The sequence below is a fragment of the Lutra lutra genome, chromosome 13, assembly GCF_902655055.1.
Source record: "Lutra lutra chromosome 13, mLutLut1.2, whole genome shotgun sequence".
Lineage (NCBI taxonomy): Eukaryota > Metazoa > Chordata > Mammalia > Carnivora > Mustelidae > Lutra > Lutra lutra.
The window spans coordinates 60,266,321-60,285,162 of record NC_062290.1 but is presented as its reverse complement, the minus strand read 5'-3'; the positions used below and the strand labels follow the sequence as shown (position 1 = coordinate 60,285,162).

Sequence of the window (18,842 nt, the reverse complement as noted above, 5' to 3'; positions counted from 1 at the left end):
AATGAAGAACATGTGTTAACCTGATAAATGAGAGGTGGGAGGTGCAGTGAAGACAGGAAGAATGACAAGGAAGGGGAAAAGGAGAAAGAGAGTGAGGGAGAGGAGGAGGGGGAAGGTAAAAGAGGGAGAGAGAGAGAAAGAGAGAACAAACATAGTTAATGATAAAAGCATTATTTATTTATTTATTTATTTATTTATTTTTACGATTGGGAGGAACACAGAGAGTCTGCTATATTGCTAGGCCTACTAAGTATAGTAATAAAAGAGAGGATATTAAAGGCATAAGAATTAGAAAGGAAGAAACAAAACTGCCATACACAGATGATATAATTTTCTACACAGAACACTCAAAAAATAAACAGACAGGAGAGGCTGGGTGGCTCCGATGGTTAAGCCTCCGATTCCTGATTTTGGCTCAGTTTGTGATCTCAGGGTTGTGAGATCGAGCCTTGCACTGGGCTCCCCACTCAGCATAGAGTCTGTTCAAGATTCTCTCCTGCTGCCCCTCCCCCAAATCCTACCCCCAGCTCACACGCTCACTCTCTCTCAAAAAAACAAACAAACACATTACAAGAATTTAAGAGTTTAGGAAAGTTGTTGAATATAAGATCAATACATAAAAATCAATTTCATATATCTACACCAGTAATAGAAAATATAATTTTAAAACACCTACCATCCCAAGCAGTAAAAAAATAAAATAAAATAAAATAAAAAAATAAGAGTACTTAGGAAGAAATCTAATAAAAATATATAAACTTTTTTGGGGATATTTGTAAAACTTTATTGAAAGCCATTATCTAAAACCTAATAAATTAAGAGATGTACTGTGTTTATGGATGGGGGATTTGAGGGTCCAGATTTCAATTTTTCCCAAATTGAATCTTAAATTCAATGCAATTTCAACATTTGAGTGTATGTGAAATTTGTCAAAATGATTCTATAATGTATATGGAAATGCAAAGGGACAAGAATAGCTAAGACTTCCTAAAGAAGAAGAAGATGGGAGGAAACTGGCCAAGCAGATAGAAGAACAATTATAAAATTAAAGTAATTAAGAAGTCTAGTATTAGTGAAAATAAACCAATAAAACGAAATATAACCCATAAAAAAACACACTCCAACAACTTGATATATGACTGAAGTACCATTGTAGATCCAGTGGTGAAAGAATGGACTTTTCAACAGTGGAGCTATAACTTTATACTCCTCAGATATTTAAATATTAAATGTGAAAATATTAAATAGCTAAAAATATCAAGTAATAATATGTGGAGCAATGGCAACACGCTTCTACTGCTGGTTGAAGTATAATTAACACAACCACTTGGAGGGAAAAATGGCTGGTAAGGTTGAAGATACTCATTCCACTCCCAAGTACACACACAGTAGGACTCTTACACATATATAACAAGGGCCTTGCTGTGTACAAGTGTTAGCATAGCAGGTCCCGGCTGGAAGCTGGGAAGTGAGCTTTTAGGAAGTTCCCAACACAAGTCTGTTTGTACCTGTTTGTATAGCGGGGGTACCAAACCCTGCCATACCAGGTTGTACAGACTACAAGCAGTGTGATTTATGATGAACACCAGCTTTCCTTCTAGTAGTCTAGAATTTCTGTGATTATGACTGATAGCAATGACAAAGAGAGCCTGTGTAACCAGGCCCCAGTAAAAGCCCTGGATTTAAGTGTCTAGTGGGATTCCTGAGCAGAAACAAGCATCCCTGCTCCTGTATTTCACCGCTGGAGGATGAAGTGCACTCTGCGTGGCTCCTCAAAGACAGCGGAGGAATAACATTCATTGTACATCCAATAAATTCAACGAACACCAATAAGATTTTTTTTTCACCAGTAAGATTAAAAAAAAAAAAAAGATTATCAAAAAGAAAAGAAAACAGATCAGTTGCTTCTCTGAGTTGGGGGGAATATGGAGTTGACGACAAAGAAGCATGAGGGAATTTCGGGGGGCAACAGAACAGTTCTTGATTTTGATGGTGGTTACATGACTGTATGCATTTGTCAAAACACACGGAATTGTAGACTAAAATGGTGAATAATTAACCACATGTAAGCTAGACCTCATTTTTGGAATGGGAGAGGGGAGGTGAAAGAAAGGGAGGCGGAAGAGGGGAAGGGAAAGAATGGGAGAAAAAAAGCAAAACGAGGAGCATAAAGTGCTCCAAAATGGGATCTTGGCTTTCTTCAACTTGGAAATAACTGGCTTCCCTTTCATACATATTCCAACAATCTCTCATTAATGTTTTCAATGGCTTAGGAATTCATTAAATTTCCAAGCACATACACAATACTGCATATTATATGGAACTACTACACACACCCAATGAGAGTCTAGATGTTTTCATAACTAAGACATACACTGCTTTAAATAGTAATACAAATAACTAACCTGTGGTGTTTGAGGAGTGGCCACACCTGCTGATGAACCGTCACTACACCAGTCATAGTCTATCAATCCAGGTACATGGTTTTCATCACTTGTTGTCATATCTTCTAGACTCAGATTCTTTGGCTATTGAAAACCAGAAAAACTTAGAGACAACACCAACATGATTCAATTTTTAAAAGAGAAGGGAGTTGAGGGAATTTGGAAGGGGAAGTGAACCATGAGAGACTAAGGACTCTGAAAAACAATCTGAGGGTTTTGAAGGGGCGGGGGGGTGGGAGGTTGGGGGAACCAGGTGGTGGGTATTAGAGAGGGCACGGATTGCATGGAGCACTGGGTGTGGTACAAAAACAATGAATACTGTTACGCTGAAAAGAAATAAAAAATTTAAAAAAAAAGGGGGGGTATGTTCAAGGCACAGGGCAAGGCCCTGGAAGAAGAAACGAAGAAGATAGTATCTGAAGGAGCTCACCATCTAGGACAGAAAACAGAAAGTCAAAAAGCTCTAATACAAATTATTACATAAGAGAATCTTGGACTCTCAAACAACGTGTCTTGGAACATTTTTACATTATATGCCATACTATTTCACTTATTATCATCAGATAATCACTGTAACAGCAGACAAATAACATAAAAAGTTCTAAAGGGGCACCTGGGTGGCTCAGTCAGTGAAGCATCTGACTCTTGATTTCAGCTCAAATCCTGATCTCTGGATCCTAGGATTAAGACTTGCTCCACAATCAGAGGGCATCTGCTCCAGGATTCTCTCTCTCCCTTTTCCTCTGCCCCCGCCCGCCACTTCAAATAAATAAATAAATCTTTAAAAAAAAAAAAAAAAAAAGGATCCAACAAAATAGTAAACAGAAGGGAAATGACTTAGCTTTCTTTGTTGTTAGTACATACAGAGTATGCAGTAATTTCTCCTAGGAATAAACTAGCTCCATGAAACAACTCCTGGGGACAGGATATTTGGGATCCTGTGCTAACAATACCACTACAGTCATTTATCTTCCCCCTCTACAAACTAAGGGTATACTAGACATACTCTAAATCCTAAGACTATGAAGTATAATCGGATTTTTTAAAAAGATTTTATTTATTTAAGAGACAGAGATCACAAGTAGGCAGAGAGGCAGGCGGGGGTGAGGGTGGGGAGCAGGCTCCCCACTGAGCAGAGAGCCCAAGGCGGGGCTTGATCCCAGGACCCTGAGATCATGACCTGAGCCGAAGGCAGAGACTTAACCCACTGAGCCAGTCAGGCGCCCCTATAATTGGATTTTTTATTTCTCTCTCCTTCCCTTCCCTTCAACATCAAGTTTAGCTGGCCAAACAATTTTACTTGAATTCTTCATACCTCATCATGTACTTCCCAGTTTCACTGCCATTGCTCTAATTCATGGACACATCTCAGACATGAACTATTCAAACAGGCGGTATGGTCTGTGCCACCAGTGTTTCCACCCTCTCAGCCAGAAATTACAGTTTTCTCCAATTATCATGAACTAGAACTAGCTATATGGAGTGCTAGGTGGAGAAAAATACTAAAGCTAAATCTAGGTTCAGTGAGGAAAAGAGCAGTGTTGAATGAATGATGGCTGTCATGGGCACTGCAGAAGGGAGTAACAACATACACATTCTTAACTGAACAAGTCTGGATAAATATTTCTAAATTATTGTCATGTTAGTGACTTATCCTATCTTGTTCAAAAATCAATGGCTCCCATTATCTATAGCATAAAGTCTAACCCTCTGATATGGCATTTCAAGGTTTTCTACAATCTAGATCTCTCCTATTCTCGCAGCTCACCTCCTCCTTCTCTTCCTCTCACTTTGCCCCTACTTGACCCCTCCACCTCAACCAAAGTCTAGTGACTGCCAACAGAATATATAAAGCATATTTAGGTGCCTGAGATTTTGCTAAATCATTTATCCTGCCCTGAATACTGTGTTCCTTCTTTTCCATTTTTTTCTAGACTTGACTATAGGTCCAGTTTGGGTCATCTATGGTGATCACTCCCTTCCTAAACCTTCCTAAACCCACTAGAGCACACCTCTAGCCCCTTTTTGGCACCCAATATCTTTTATTCCAGCATAGTGCTATCTTTATGTATGTCTTGCCTCAACTTAACTGTTATAGAGCAAGCATGGGGCTGAAAATGCTAATGATATGTTGATGATGTAGTCTTTTATGATTCTTGGATCGGACTATATTATGCTTTCACTGAAAATGCCATCTATTGATTAATAGTTCAGGATTACCTACTTTTTACAAACAACACCCCAGAGAAAAGGGATGATTCTATCAAGAAGAGTACAAAGGAACCTTGTTTCAAGCTTCAGTGATTTGCATAAAATCAGAAAACCCAAAATTTGATTTCTGCTCCATTTTTTTTTCATTAAAATGTCTACCTATCATAAAAATTGATTAAATAACATAAATGCCCAAGTAATTACATGATTAGGGTCAAAGCTCATTAGTTGAAAGAGAAGAGTAAGTATCTTCCCAGATCTTTTCCACTTGAATACTTCATAAATGTTATAAGCAGATAAATTGTTATTAGGCCAATCCAGATGTAAGAAAATTCAAAGGCTTGGGAAAATGTCTCAGGCCTGCTAACTATGGTGTCATAAATGTAAAAATTTAGCTAAAGTTTATTAATAAAGTTTATTATAATTTAATATGCATGATTTATATATAATTTAAGACAAAATTAGAATTTATTAGAAGTACAGACTTATCTATTTCCTTTCTGAAACTACCTTGATCAGAAACAGAGTTCATGATTTTGTGTCCTCCTGGACCTAAAGGGATTCACTTCAGTCTGAGAGTTTCAAGGGTCTGGCAATGTGGGCAGGAGGAGTGACAGGACGACTCATGAAGTCCATGCGTGAAAGATCTGTCTGCGCACGGGGTATTCACCAATCCAATAAAGCTCTCCAAGAACAAACTAGAAAACCAACCGAGGAATGACATTATCTCACTCCCAAGATTTCCTTACATAACAGCTACTGACACTTTTCGTGCTTAGTTTGATCAAGATATCAACTAGGAAGGGAAGAAGGGACTGGCAGGATTTAGGAAGAACATAAAATCCCCTATATGTGCAACACATGATTGACAAGTGCCAAAAAGAGAGCTAAATGAAGCAGTAAAGGAATTCAGAGGGGGTCAGAGGAAGACTCAACACAAGATCATGAAAAAGGTGGCTTTTTTTTTTTTAACAGAGTTTTGAGACCTAAAGAAATAAAATCACCTCACCTACATAGTCATTTGGGGTATACTGGATTCCATTAAGAGAGTTAACCACCTCTCTGAGAATAATAAAAGTACAATTTGCTAGTGCTAGAATAACTTTAGTTGCAACCTAAATTAACTGAAGGGAAGACTTATTATATTACAAAGTTCCACATCCAGCCAGCAAATGATGTGAAAGGCAGAATTTAGGGAACAAAGAATCAGACAAAAGACAGAGACTCATGTGAACTCTTAGGAATGACCCAGGTGCTTCCAAAAATGTAAAGCTTCTCTACCATTCTAAATGCTCATGACAAAAAAAAAAATGAGACAAAGAAGACAAAAATAAAAAAACGTATATGGTCACAACAAACTCATACAAGGAATTTGAATTACGTAAGCTATAACTACTGCTCAAAACAAACCTAAACAATCAACATAAATGAGTATCAAAATATTCATTGAAATATTTCATGTCTATAATATAAAGTATAATATATCCTCTTTCAGAAATCTTAGTCCCAACAATATTTAAAATTTTTATCCACAACCCAATAATACAGTATCTTTTAAAAGCACTTGCATATATATAAATTATGTAAATAAGCATACTAAAAAAGACTGGAAAGATGTAGTCAAATAATACCTATAGGTAGTAGGTTCATAGATAAGTTCTATTTTCCTTTAGCTTATCTGTGGCTTAAAATTTTTCTGCAACCATCAGAAATTACTTTTGTGGGATGCCTGGGTGGCTCAGTGGGTTAAGCCTTTGCCTTAGGCTCAGGCCATGATCTCAGGGTCCTGGGATCGAGCCCTGCATTGGAGGGTCTCTGCTCAGCAGGGAGCCCGCTTCCTCCTCTCTCTCTGCCTGCCTCTCTGCCTACTTGTGGTCTCTCTCTGTGTCAAATAAATAAATAAAATCTTAAAAAAAGAAAGAAAGAAAGAAAGAAATTACTTTTGTGAAAAACAGAAGGGAGGAGAGGATTATTTTAATGCCATGTTAACATTCAGATTTTTAGAGTTCAAGTTCAGAATTTGCCATTTTCTTCACCAAAAATATTTAAATCATAAAAGGTCTTTCCTCTGGCTCCCTGACACCAGTGGTGTACCCACTCATGAATGGAGCAAGCACACGGCTGCTGAACGAGGCTCAATCCATTTAGCATATGACTCTTGGTTTCAGCTCAGGTCATGATCTCATGACCATGATCTCATGGGTGGTGAGATCGAGTCCTGAGTTGGGCCCCGTGCTCAGCAGGGAGTCTGCTTGAAGAGTCTCTCCCTGTGCCCCACCCCCTTGTGTGCGGGCACGCGTGCGCTCAAGGGCTCTCTCTCTCTCTCGATATATAATAAATAAATAAATTTTAAAAAAGATTATCCCTCTCCCTCTGTAAAAAAAAAAAAAAAAAAGAAAAAAAAGAGTAGTCGGTGTTCACTCAAAAGGTTCTAACATTTCTACATTTCTCTCCCTCTGCCTGAAGCTCCCCCTGCTTGTGCTATCAAATAAATAAATAAAATCCTTTTTTTTTTAAAGATTTTATTTCTTTATTTATTTGACAGACAGAGATCACAAGTAGGCAGAGAGCCAGGCAGAGAGAGAGGGAGAAGCAGGCTCCCCGCCGAGCAGAGAGCCCGATGTGGGGCTTGATCCCAGGACCTGGGATCATGACCTGAGCCAAAGGCAGAGGCTTTAACCCACTGAGCCACCCAGGCGCCCCTAAATAAATAAAATCTTAAAAAAAAAAAAAAAAAAGTTCTAACATTTACCTTGATGTTTGTGAGTGGGGTGATATTGGCTAGTCCAAAGGAAAAAGAAGGAAGCCTTAAACGAACTGGTCTTCCCCGAGACTTCTTGGCCAGAAGAAGAAGATAGGTAGCGGTGAGGTGATCATACTGCCACTGGAAAAAAGAAAATCAAGTTATTTAGAATACTAAAGTTAGTGTTCAGAAATAATGATTTATTTTACATTGTTTTTTTTTCCATTCAGAAAAAAAAAAAGCAATCCCCTGTACCAATTCTCTTTCTCTCACACAGTTTCTACTCCTCAGAGGGAACCACCTTTTTTTTTTTTTTTAAGATTTTATTTATTTATTTGACAGATAGAGACCAGAAGTGGACAGAGAGGCAGGCAGAGAGAGAGAGAGGGGGAAGAAGGCTCCTGGGAGCAGAGAGCCTGATGGTGGGGCTCGATCCCAGGACCCTGAGATCATGACCTGAGCCGAAGTCAGAGGCTTTAACCCACTGAGTCACCCAGGCGCCCCAGGGAACCACTTTTAAATACTTACAACTATTTCTTCTATGTATCTGTTGCTTATACAGCTTTAATTTTTTTTCAGCTTTATATATTATCTATGAATTTCCTAGTATGGAAAATAAGGATTTAGATCTACTATGACCCCTTCCTGCCCCATACATTCTGCCTCCTTGCATCCTCCTACTATAATTTTATCACAATTTTTAGTTAAATCAATATTTACACTATCATGATTATGTAAATTAGTATTAACAACTGAATAGGGGTAATGTTCACAATATTTCATTGGTACCCTGACTCTATGCAATTAGAACAGAGGCTAAGAGGTGAGTTGGGTCCTGGGGCACCCTGCCATGAAGATCATGAAACTTTTAAACACTGGGTCCCAGGGGAGATGGGAGGGAGGTGCCCAGGGGACCTGAGGGAGGTAGTGGACAATAAGGAGGGCACTCCGAGTAGGAATTCTTTACTAATGAGTAGATAAATATTCAAATATCCTAACAACCAATATGGAACTGCAGCTAAACCACAGGGGGTACTACCCTCGCATTTCCTTCTTCTGTATCTTGGTTTTTCCTGAAGTTAAAAATAAAAAAGAGGCAGTTGCTCGTCTTACTAATTCAACTCCACACTCCCCAGCACTCTTCATCTCCCCTCGACATGTCCACACACACCAGCTAATCCGTTCCCTCCAACACTGCCCCTTTGGAGACATTCCACCTGCTGTCTGCACTCCATGCTCCACTCTTGTCTGGCTTCTTTCTCAACCTGCAACTCAACTGTTGGTCTAGGGATTCCCTTCACATCTATTCTACAATGTATCCCCAGTTTCCCAGATACTAAATATTCCTCTTTCTTGGATACTCTCTTGTCTGGGTGGAAAACATCCTCCAGTAACTTCCTGAAGGTGAATGAATGGGAGGTAAATCTTGTGCGACCCTGAATTTACGACAAATGACTGCATTCCCTGCTCACACTTGATTCTGGTTGGGCCGAGTACAGAATTCTAGGATGACAATAATTTTCACAGTTTTGAAAAAATTGTTCCATGGTCCTCTCACTTCTAGTACAGATACTGAAAAATTCAAGGTCTTTCTGACTCCAGGCCTTTCTTTGATCTTTTGGAGGCTTTCTTTTTTTGGGGGGGGGGGGGGGCTCTGGAAACTTTTTGAATATTCTCTTTTCCCCAGTTTTCTGAAATTTCACTTCGTGTTCATCTATGTTCATTCATATTTCCAAAACCTGGCTAAACCCCTTCATTCTTAAAAACTCAGTTTTATTAACTTAGAAACCATCAGTTCTGGAATACTTCTTCTTGTATTATTATTTTTTTTTTATGTTTTCTTCTCTTCTTTCTTCTGTTTTATCTTCCTATAACTTCTATTATTTGTATGTTGGACCTTTCTTACCCATTCTCTTCTATTTGTTCATCTATCTCTTTGTTCTTAGATCTATTTTTAAGAGGTTTTCCTTTAATTTTACTTTCAATCATTTCTACTAAGCTTTTCATTTCTGTGGTCATATCTTAAATTTTCAAGAGCTATCTCTTGAAATGTTCCTTTTTAGTCATCTTATTCCTATTTCAAAGAAGAAATAGCCTTTCTTATCTCGGGGAATATTAATTATCACTTCAAGCCATTTTCTTCCACTCCCTGCTTATCTCTTATTTCTCAGTATCTTTACTTTTCTTCCTTCTCTCCCACCTCACCACCCCCACCATTTGTTTTGATCTCTGATTTTCATGTTAGAGGCTTTCCTCAAATGCGTGATAAGCTTTGGCCGTCTACCTCTACTGAAAGATGAAGAATTACAAAGCACAGTTAATTAAAGGGTTTCAGTATAGTCTGAGGCTGCTCATCACCTTGGCAGCTTCTCTCTATGGTGAACAGACAGGAATCTGAACTCCCAACCATTAGTATAGTAGGTCCTCTCTTTGGCTTTTCCCTAGAATTAAATCTTCCAATGTTTTCCCACCCCCACTGCAAACAGGATAAAATCCTGGTTCCAACATTCTCAGGCTTGAATAGGGAAGGTGGTTAGAGATAGCGTTTCTCTCCTGAATATGAAGACTGCATGTAGCTATGCGTCCATTTCATAATGGCTCATCACCCCCACCCAAGCTGTGTATGGTAGACAAGTTCCTCTTGTTCACTGTCTCCCATTTCCTGCTGGGGTAAGGAGGAGGTGGATGTCATGCAGCACAAGGTAGAAAAAGGGACCTGGGGTCCAACTGCTTCTAGTACCGATTTTCAACCGATCTTCCTATTTTCCACTCTACTTATTTCCCAACTTCAGAGGCTCCGAGTACCTCTAATTCTTAAGTCTTTCTGGAGCCTAAGGCTCTAATCAATTTGCTTATTTTCTTTTCTTTCCCACTGTAGACACTTAACTTTCAGCTTTTTCTAAAATGCTATGTCAGATGCCGCTTCTCTATTTTATAACTCCCCAAATTTTATTGACATAACTTTTTGTCTCCTCTTTTATCCTCAACATCCTTGTGAATTTTTTATCTTTTTATCTCTTTATTGTTATTTTAGTGAGGTTTTAGGGAAGTGTTGTATGTAAACACACCTGTTCAATCCACTGTGTATAACTAGAAGTTTCTAAATAATGGACTCATAAAACTAGGTGACTCTACCCTACAGGAGTGTTAAATTTTAATAAATTAAATAATATTTAATGCATGTATCTCCTCACAAGGCACATGATCCAAAAGGGCCTACTACCAAAAAGGTGTAAATAAAAACTGTTATTATTAATAAATTTTATCAGTTAATATTTTAGATAGCCACAATCAGCATGTATCTATGAAATCTATATAATGGACCTATCAAACTAGTGGAAGAAGTATAAAATTCTGTGATAAATTATCAAAGAATGCTGCCTTTAATCTAGACAGGATGGGTTGGAAGAAAGGACAGAAAAAGTTTCATAGAGAAGGTACTTGGGAAGTGGATAAAAACTATGCAATCACAATCACTCTCCAGTATGATAGTCCTACCTTTGAGAAAGAGATGCCATACACTGATTACAGACAATGGCTCAGAAACAAGTTGCCACCTCCTTAGATTGTAAACAATACCTGGACAATTTTAGATGGAGTCCTCTCAGCCTGCCTGGGAGTTTTACAACTCTAAGCCCTCTTTATCCCGAAGCAAAAAGGCATCCTTTTAATAAGTTTTTTGCCATAGCCCCTGCACACTACTCATTACAATTAGACACATGGAGGAGATGTGTGTTCAATAACAGATGAATTGGCACACTAGTTACACTTTCAGGTGACGTCAGTCCACAAGTCTAACACAACCCATGTCTCCAGCAGCTCCCTGTTTTGAAAGTCAAATGTCTGAAAGTAAAGCAACAGGTCTATCTATCATAAAGAAGGCTCCATTCCTAAAAAAACGAAACATTCTAAAATCCCCAGTTCTTGTTCACACAGACTACATGTTAGAGAACTGCCCAAGCCCCTGGGCTGAGGACAGGCAGTTACTGGGACAAAGCATTTGAGAAATTGAGGAATGGCTCACTGTCCTTCCTGAGCTTGGCTGTGAGGTCCTCAATCTTTAAACTTCTGCCACCAGAATACAGGGCGATTTGCACTGCAGGGGTGGGGGAAGGGATTGATCTGAATAGGTTCTCATATGCATGTGTAACCCTAGTGAAGTCCTCCTACCAGATGACTGGCTGCTCCCACAATTCACAGTCACTCACACCTAGAAGGAGAGGGGAAAAATAAGGAATGCTCTAGCACCACTACTGTGAGTCTCAAGAGGGCCATGGTGAGATAGTTCAAAATCATAACACATATGAAACTCTAACTTCTGCATATAAAAAGCAGTTTAGAGGGCTCATGTATGGGGCACCTGGGTGGCTCTGTCAGCTAAGTGTCTGACTTCGGCTCAGGTCATGATCTTAGGGTCCTGGGATCCAGCCCTGCATCTGGCCCCATGGCAGGCTCCGCACTCAGTGGGAATCTGCTCTCCTTCTCTCTCTGCCCCTACCCCAACTCTTGCTCTAAATTTGTCTCTGTCTCAAATAAATAAATAAGACCGTATTTATTTATTTGACAGAGAGAGAGATACAGTGAGAGAGGGAACATAAGCAGGGGGAGTGGGAGAGGGAGAAGCAGACTTCTCGCTGAGCAGGAAACCCCATGTGGGGCTCGATCCCAGGGCCCTGGGACCATGACTTGAGCCAAAGGCAGACGCCCAATAACTGAGCCACCCAAGTGCCCCTAAATAAGATCTTTAAAAAAAAAGAGACAGAGCTCATATAAATGATATAAAAGTGGGAGTTCAAGGAGTCAAACATTTGAGAATAATACTGCTTTTCTCTCTGCACAAAGATCAGTAGCACCATACCAGCATGGATCTCACTAAACTGGTTTCTCTCTGTCCTGTCTAACCAGCCCCCAAAATAAAGGCAAAGCTCCCAAAGTGCCAGAAAAAGTATAACAGACCACAGATGACTTCAAATCTGGATTCCCTGAAACTATTTAAACTGGAAAGTAGTAGGACCAATGTGAATTCTCTTAGACTACCTAAACCAAGATTTCTCAACCGCAACATTATTGGCCTTTGGCCTGGATAATTCTCTCTTCTGAGGGCTATTCTGAGCATTGTGAGATATTTAGCAGAATCCCGGCCTCTAACCACTAGATTCCATTAGCATGTATACATACCCATGTTGTGACAACCAAAAATGTGCCCTGAGAGGCAAAATCACGCCCAGTTGAAAACCACTGACTTACACCAATGCTTCTCAAGCTTTTATGTACATAGGAATCACTCAGGGATTTTACTAAGATGCAGATTATTCTGATTCAGTAGGTCTGAAGTGGGGCCTGAGAGTCTGCATTTCTGACAAGCACCAAGTGATGCTAATGCTGCCGGTCAGAACATACTCTGAATGGCAAAAATTTATAGTAGTAGGAGTTGAGAAGTACTACTCTAAATTTTTGCCATTTGGGAAGCTATTAAAAATTCTGATGTTTAGGCCACACACCAAACCAATGAAATCATAATCTCTGGGGGTGGGACCTAGGCACTGGGATTAGTTTAAAGTACCCAGGAGACTCTAGTGTTCAGATAAAGTTGACAATCTCACATTTAGAATGCATAGCCTATCCTACTCATCCCTAGGACTGGAAAATAAGTATAAACAAGCATTTTAGAATGAGGGAAGAGTACAAGAGAAGAAAAACTATTACTTTCTTCACAGCATTCTTGATGTTGTTCAAGTCTAGCTTTTAGAATCACGGAGATCTTTAGAGAGAGTAACACCAGAAAACAATCTCCATCATGCTTCATTATCTACTTTTTCTGTAACAGAAGTAAATAATTCCTATTTCCATTTCACTTTTAAGTTTGAAAACTATATGTAAAAACCACATAAAGGATACTATTTTAAGAACTTTTTTCAATAGTTCTTGAAATTCCAACATGGGGCTCGAACTCACAATCCCAAGATCAAGACCTGGGCTGAGAACAAGAGCTGGACACCCAACCAAGCCATCCAGGCACTCTACTAAGTATATTAGCTTTAAGATTCAGATTTTAAGTCTATTGATCTCAAACCAAATTTTTTCTCAATAAAATGACAGGATGTATGGGACTAACTGAAATATCCTAGTTAGAAAGGACAGATGGGAGAGGGTCCTGGGATACAGATAAAACTGGCAAAGTGTCATTAACTGTTGAAAGGGATGATGATTACATGGAAGATCACTGTTAAACGATTCTATTCTACTTTTGTAGGTGTTTGAAAACTTGTAAAACAAAAATTTTAAAAGAAATCTTATGTATCTGAAGTACAGTCTTGTATTAAAGATCATCCTAAAGAAAAAGTCATACTTTTTATTTTTAAGTTACTTCAATGGAAACTTCAAGTTTTCATTATAAAAGACCTTGCAACAATTCCCAATTCTTTTTTTTTTTAAATTTTATTTATTTATTTGACAGACAGAGATCACAAGTAGGCAGAGAGGCAGGCAGAGAGAGAGAAGAAGGGAAGCAGGCTCCCTGTTGAGCAGAAAGCCCGATGCAGGGCTCGATCCCAGGACCCTGAGACCATGACCTGAGCCGAAGGCAGAGGCTTAACCCACTGAGCCACCTAGGCGCCCCAACAATTCCCAATTCTTGACATTCCTTTAAAGGCATTATCCAGGGAGCACCTAGGTGGCTCAGTCCTTAAGCATCTGCCTTTGGCTCAGGTCATGACCCCAGGGTCCTGGGATCAAGCCCCTGCATCTGGCTCCCTGCTCTGCAGGAAGCCTGCCTCTCCCACTCCCACTGCTATGTTCCCTCTCTCACTGTGTCTCTCTGTCAAATAAATAAAATCTTTAAAAAATAAAGGCATTATCCAGGGTGTCTGCATGGCTCAGTTGGCTAAGCACCTGCCTTTGGCTCAGGTCATGATCTCGGGGTCCTAGGATCTAGCCCTGTGTTGGGCTCCCTGCTCAGTGGGGAGTTGCTTCTCCCTCTCCCTCTGCCCCTCCCCCCTCACTCATGCTCTCTTTCTCTCTTTCTCTCAAACAAAATCTTTAAAAATAAAATAAAGGCATTATCCATGAAAAACTAAATTATCATTTTGTTTTCCACACACATTCCAGAACCTTGCTTATTATATCATTCAAAAGAAATCCTTTATACCTTCTCAGTGAAAAGAACTGTGGCTTAGCAAAGCTTTGTTTAGTAAAAAAAATTTTTGCTTAAAGCCTTTATCTTGCAAATTAGAAGAGAAAAAATACAAATCATAGATGATGAAAGACACAGTATTAAATCAGGAGCAAAGTTAGGCACAATCCCTGTTTCAGGTTAGATTATACTCAGAGTCAGCAGTGAGTACCTCCATCTGTAGGAAAAAATCTAGAGATTGAGCATCTGAAGGAGCTAAAATGATCCAACACAGAAATCATGATAATGATTTCATGGTATTTGGTTCATAAGCTTAGGGGTGATGTGATGCTACAAGGTTGCTTTTAAGTAAGAAGAAAAGTGCTTCACATGTACCTATTCCCACAGCAGAATCATAGTTCCATGTTAGAGAATTTCAAGGAGTAAAAATCAGAACTCCGTCAATTCTCTGTGGACTAGTATTTTCTGTTTCTTTATTTTTTCCCCACTATAATTTTCCTTAATCAATGTTATTTTTAAGAGGATATCCAGCATAAACAATGAATTTTGGAACACACACACAAAAAATTAAATTAAATTTTTAAAAAAGAGGATATCCAGCGGGCATGAGAAAAGAATTGAGTAAAAATCATACACAAATATATTATTTATACCCAAGATAAAATCCTAGGTCTGAAAAATGTTCTACTCTTTTTAATGTACTTTATTGGTACATTTATTTTATCAATAAACAATAAAACAAAAGATGTTATTCTCAAATTCACATTGTACTTCTTACCAATGAAATTAAATCCTCCATAGTCTGCCTGTTATTTCTGTGATGTACGGAAAGTTCTGTTACACAATCTTCATCGAGGTGAATAAGCTACAAAAAAAATTATAAACTTTTTATTAACAAAAAATTACAAACATATTTATTGTTTTCAAATCTTAAAGCTAGCATAATTACTTTGTAATATCAAAACAACAGGAGTTCATCAAATTCTTAAGCAGGAATAAACACTCTCCATAATTTGTAAAGGTATCAGCAGGTGACAATAGGCAGTTCACAAAGAGGAACCCTTGCCTCGCCCTTCACATCCCATCATCAGCTGATTAATTCTTAAAATTATGTTATGTAGCCAAGGTACTCCGTCCTCCTTCCCCACTGTAAGACCTGCATGGCATTTTCATCAAGGAACAGTTATCTGGGCACTAAGATCAGTGGCTCTCCAACAGGCTGGAGAAAAGAGTGGCTCAGACTTGTAGTGCAGTGCACCTCAAGCTACATTTGGGTTTAGCACCAATCCAAGGAGCCGTCATGATGCTAAGGGACCTAGTGAAGCACAACTTCAAAAAGTGAGATAGTTTCTAGATAAGCTTTATTTTTTTTTTAAAGATTTTATTTATTTATTTCACAGAGAGAGATCACAAGTAGGCAGAGAGGCAAGCAGAGAGAGAGACATAGGAGGAAGCAGGTTCTCCGCTGAGCAGAGAGCCCGACGCGGGACTCGATCCCAGGACGCTGAGATCATGACCTGAGCCAAAGGCAGAGGCTTAACCCACTGAGCCACCCAGGCACCCCTAGATAAGCTTTATTTTGCTTAAGGAAAGAAATTATCCAAGTACTCAGATCCATCCATGAAGGGCCAGAAATAGGTGCTGAGAACGAAATCTGAAAAACTGAGAACCAAAAGGCTGAACCTAGCCTGGACCTTGAACAGGAGTTCAGAAGATCACAGTGGAAGAGATTCATAAGGAATGTGATTTTAAAGTCATCTCTGCCATGTACAAATTCTCTTCACAACAAGCCCAATGAGTGATCTTTCACTTTCTGCCCTAAGTTCTCCGTTCCCGGGAATCAGAACAGCTAGGATGGCTAGCTTTTGCCCTGTCCCCTAAGATCTGTCTGCCTATGATCTCCATTCAGTGTCAGTACAATCTGACAGCTAACGACTTTGGAATTAGGAAGACCTAGGTTTGGGTTGTGAAATCACTAAATAACTGTATGACCTTGAGTAGGTTATTATTCGTCTCAGAGCCTCAGATCCAACATCTGTAAAGCAGAAACAGAAGCTGCCTTGCAATACATGTAACATATGTGGAGAGCCTAGCACATCTAAACAGAGTAGACCCTCAAAAAATGATTAACTATTTTTACTAACAGTCATAATTTTACTTCCTCCTTGGTGTAAGAGCTTTTCAGAAATTTGAATATTCCTAGTATAGACAAGTTTTCTCTTTTCTAGTTCCCTTCACCAACATGTTAATGATTACCACCCCTTGCCATCCTGGACCTTTCTTTAGATCGCACATTCTAGGTTGTCCCTGACCCTCAGTGTGAAGTGTTCAGAATCAAACATAATATACCAGGAGAGGTCTGCCCACCACAAAGCAGAGTAATATCCTGAACATTCCCTTGTTCTGGACACCACACTTCTAATAATGGATTAAAGAGAAAATCGTGCTGCCATCATGAAAACAGAGGAACACTAGAAACAATGACCAGCATCACTGGCTGGTATAAGCACAACTCATGGATTATGGAGAACGTGAAGACCACAGAAGCTCATACTTATGATACTATATGAAAGTTCCAAATGCTAAGATAAGTTTCCACTGTGTTGCTTTGACCTTAGCAGTTCCCCCTACTGTAGATACCCCCTTTAGGAAAGTTCCAACCTCAGAAGCTCAGACACTTTACCACCAGTTGGGCATCTTCTTTGACACCAGTTGATGTGACTACTGCTCAAGGAGAAGATTTCTGGAATTCCCTCCATAATCTTAATGTTACTCTCCTAAAAACAGGGGTGCCTGGGTGGCTCAGTCAGTTAAGCGTTTGACTCTTGATTTTGGCTAGGTCATGATCTCAGGGACATGAAATCAAGCCCCACGTCAGGCTCCACACTTGTAGAACCTGCTTAAGATTCTCACTCTCACCCTCTCCCTCTGCCCTTCCCCTGACCGGCTCTCTCTTGCTCATTTTTTCTCAAAAAACAGTCTCTTAAAAACAAACAAAAAAAACCTTTCTCTCTCTCCTAGCCTCCTGACTTTACCACAAGGTGTGTGTGGGAGAGGAGGGAAGGGTAGAATGAAGATGTTAGCTTCTTTGCGGGACTCCTGAACGGGAGAGGTTAAAGAGTAGGGTGGACAAGACTCCAAGGTCTGAAACATATGGCTTATCTCAAGTTTTCCCAAGAGACTCAATACTTTAAGTATAGATGGTCCCAGACTTAAAACAGTTCATCTTAAAATTTTTCAACTTGACCATGGTGCAAAAGTGATACACGTTCAGTAAAAACTGTACTTCACACTTTGAATTTTGATCTTGTCCCTAACGATATATGGTATGATACAGTCCTGTGATGCTGGGCAGGGCAACAAGGTGCAGCTCCCCGTCAGCCAGTGATCATGAGAACAAAGAGCCAATACATTTACAGCCATTCTGTACCTACACAATCATTCTGTTTTTCACTGTAGTACAGTAATCAGCAAGTTACACGAGATATTCAACACTTTATTATAAAATGGGCTTTGTGTTCAATGAGTTTGCCCAACTGCAGGCTAATGTAAGTGTCCAGAGCATCTTTGAGGGAGGCCAGGCTGGGCTATGCCGTTCAGTAGGTTAGATGCATTAAATGCATCTTCGACTTATAATATTTTCAACGTAAAATGGGTTTATATATTTTATATGCATATAAAATATATATATACATATTTTAATATATATAATATATAAAAATATAAAAATATATAATATAATAATATTGTATATTGTATATATATTTATTATTTATATATTTTCAACTTATGAAGGGTTTATATGTAACCCCTTAAGTCAAGGAAGATCTGTACTCTGAATTCTCAGCCACATATACTCAAGTTAAATTAAGTACAAAAATGAATACCAAAAGCTAACTAATTATTTTGGATTATCCGTGCCTACTACATTTCCTGTTCAGTAGGGCAGAAAATAGAACAGAATATAACTTCTATTTGATACAATACTTGGGTACTAGAGCTATGTGTGAAAATGATAGAAGGAGATCATGCATATAGTTATAGAATAGCACCTATACGTTAAATATCCAAGTAAATCTGAATTATTTTTTATAATTCACTCTTGAAGAAACAGAAAACTGAGGGGAGAAAAGCAAATACTTTGAAAAGCAATAATCATCGCTTCTACTTCCCCTGTATATTACTCATTTGATCCCTGAAGCAATACTGTATGGCAGGCAAGACAGATGAAAGACATAACATGTAAAGGCACTCTATAAATGACAACACATAACCCAAACATACATAAGACTGACATCAGAAAACTCATACT

The 18,842-nt window shown here is 39.0% G+C and overlaps 1 protein-coding gene across 3 annotated transcripts in view; it reads right to left on the bottom strand.

The window, feature by feature from the left end:
- MELK (maternal embryonic leucine zipper kinase) overlaps positions 1 to 18,842 on the bottom strand; it is a 99,230-nt gene that overhangs the window by 17,495 nt on the left and 62,893 nt on the right. For all 3 annotated transcript variants that reach the window (XM_047700807.1, XM_047700808.1, XM_047700806.1), the window contains 3 exons: positions 15,309 to 15,395; positions 7,408 to 7,539; positions 2,406 to 2,528 (listed from right to left, as the gene is read on the bottom strand). In XM_047700807.1, the coding sequence (XP_047556763.1) occupies positions 2,406 to 2,528; positions 7,408 to 7,539; positions 15,309 to 15,395 (342 nt within the window). The remainder of the gene's footprint in view (positions 1 to 2,405; positions 2,529 to 7,407; positions 7,540 to 15,308; positions 15,396 to 18,842) is intronic.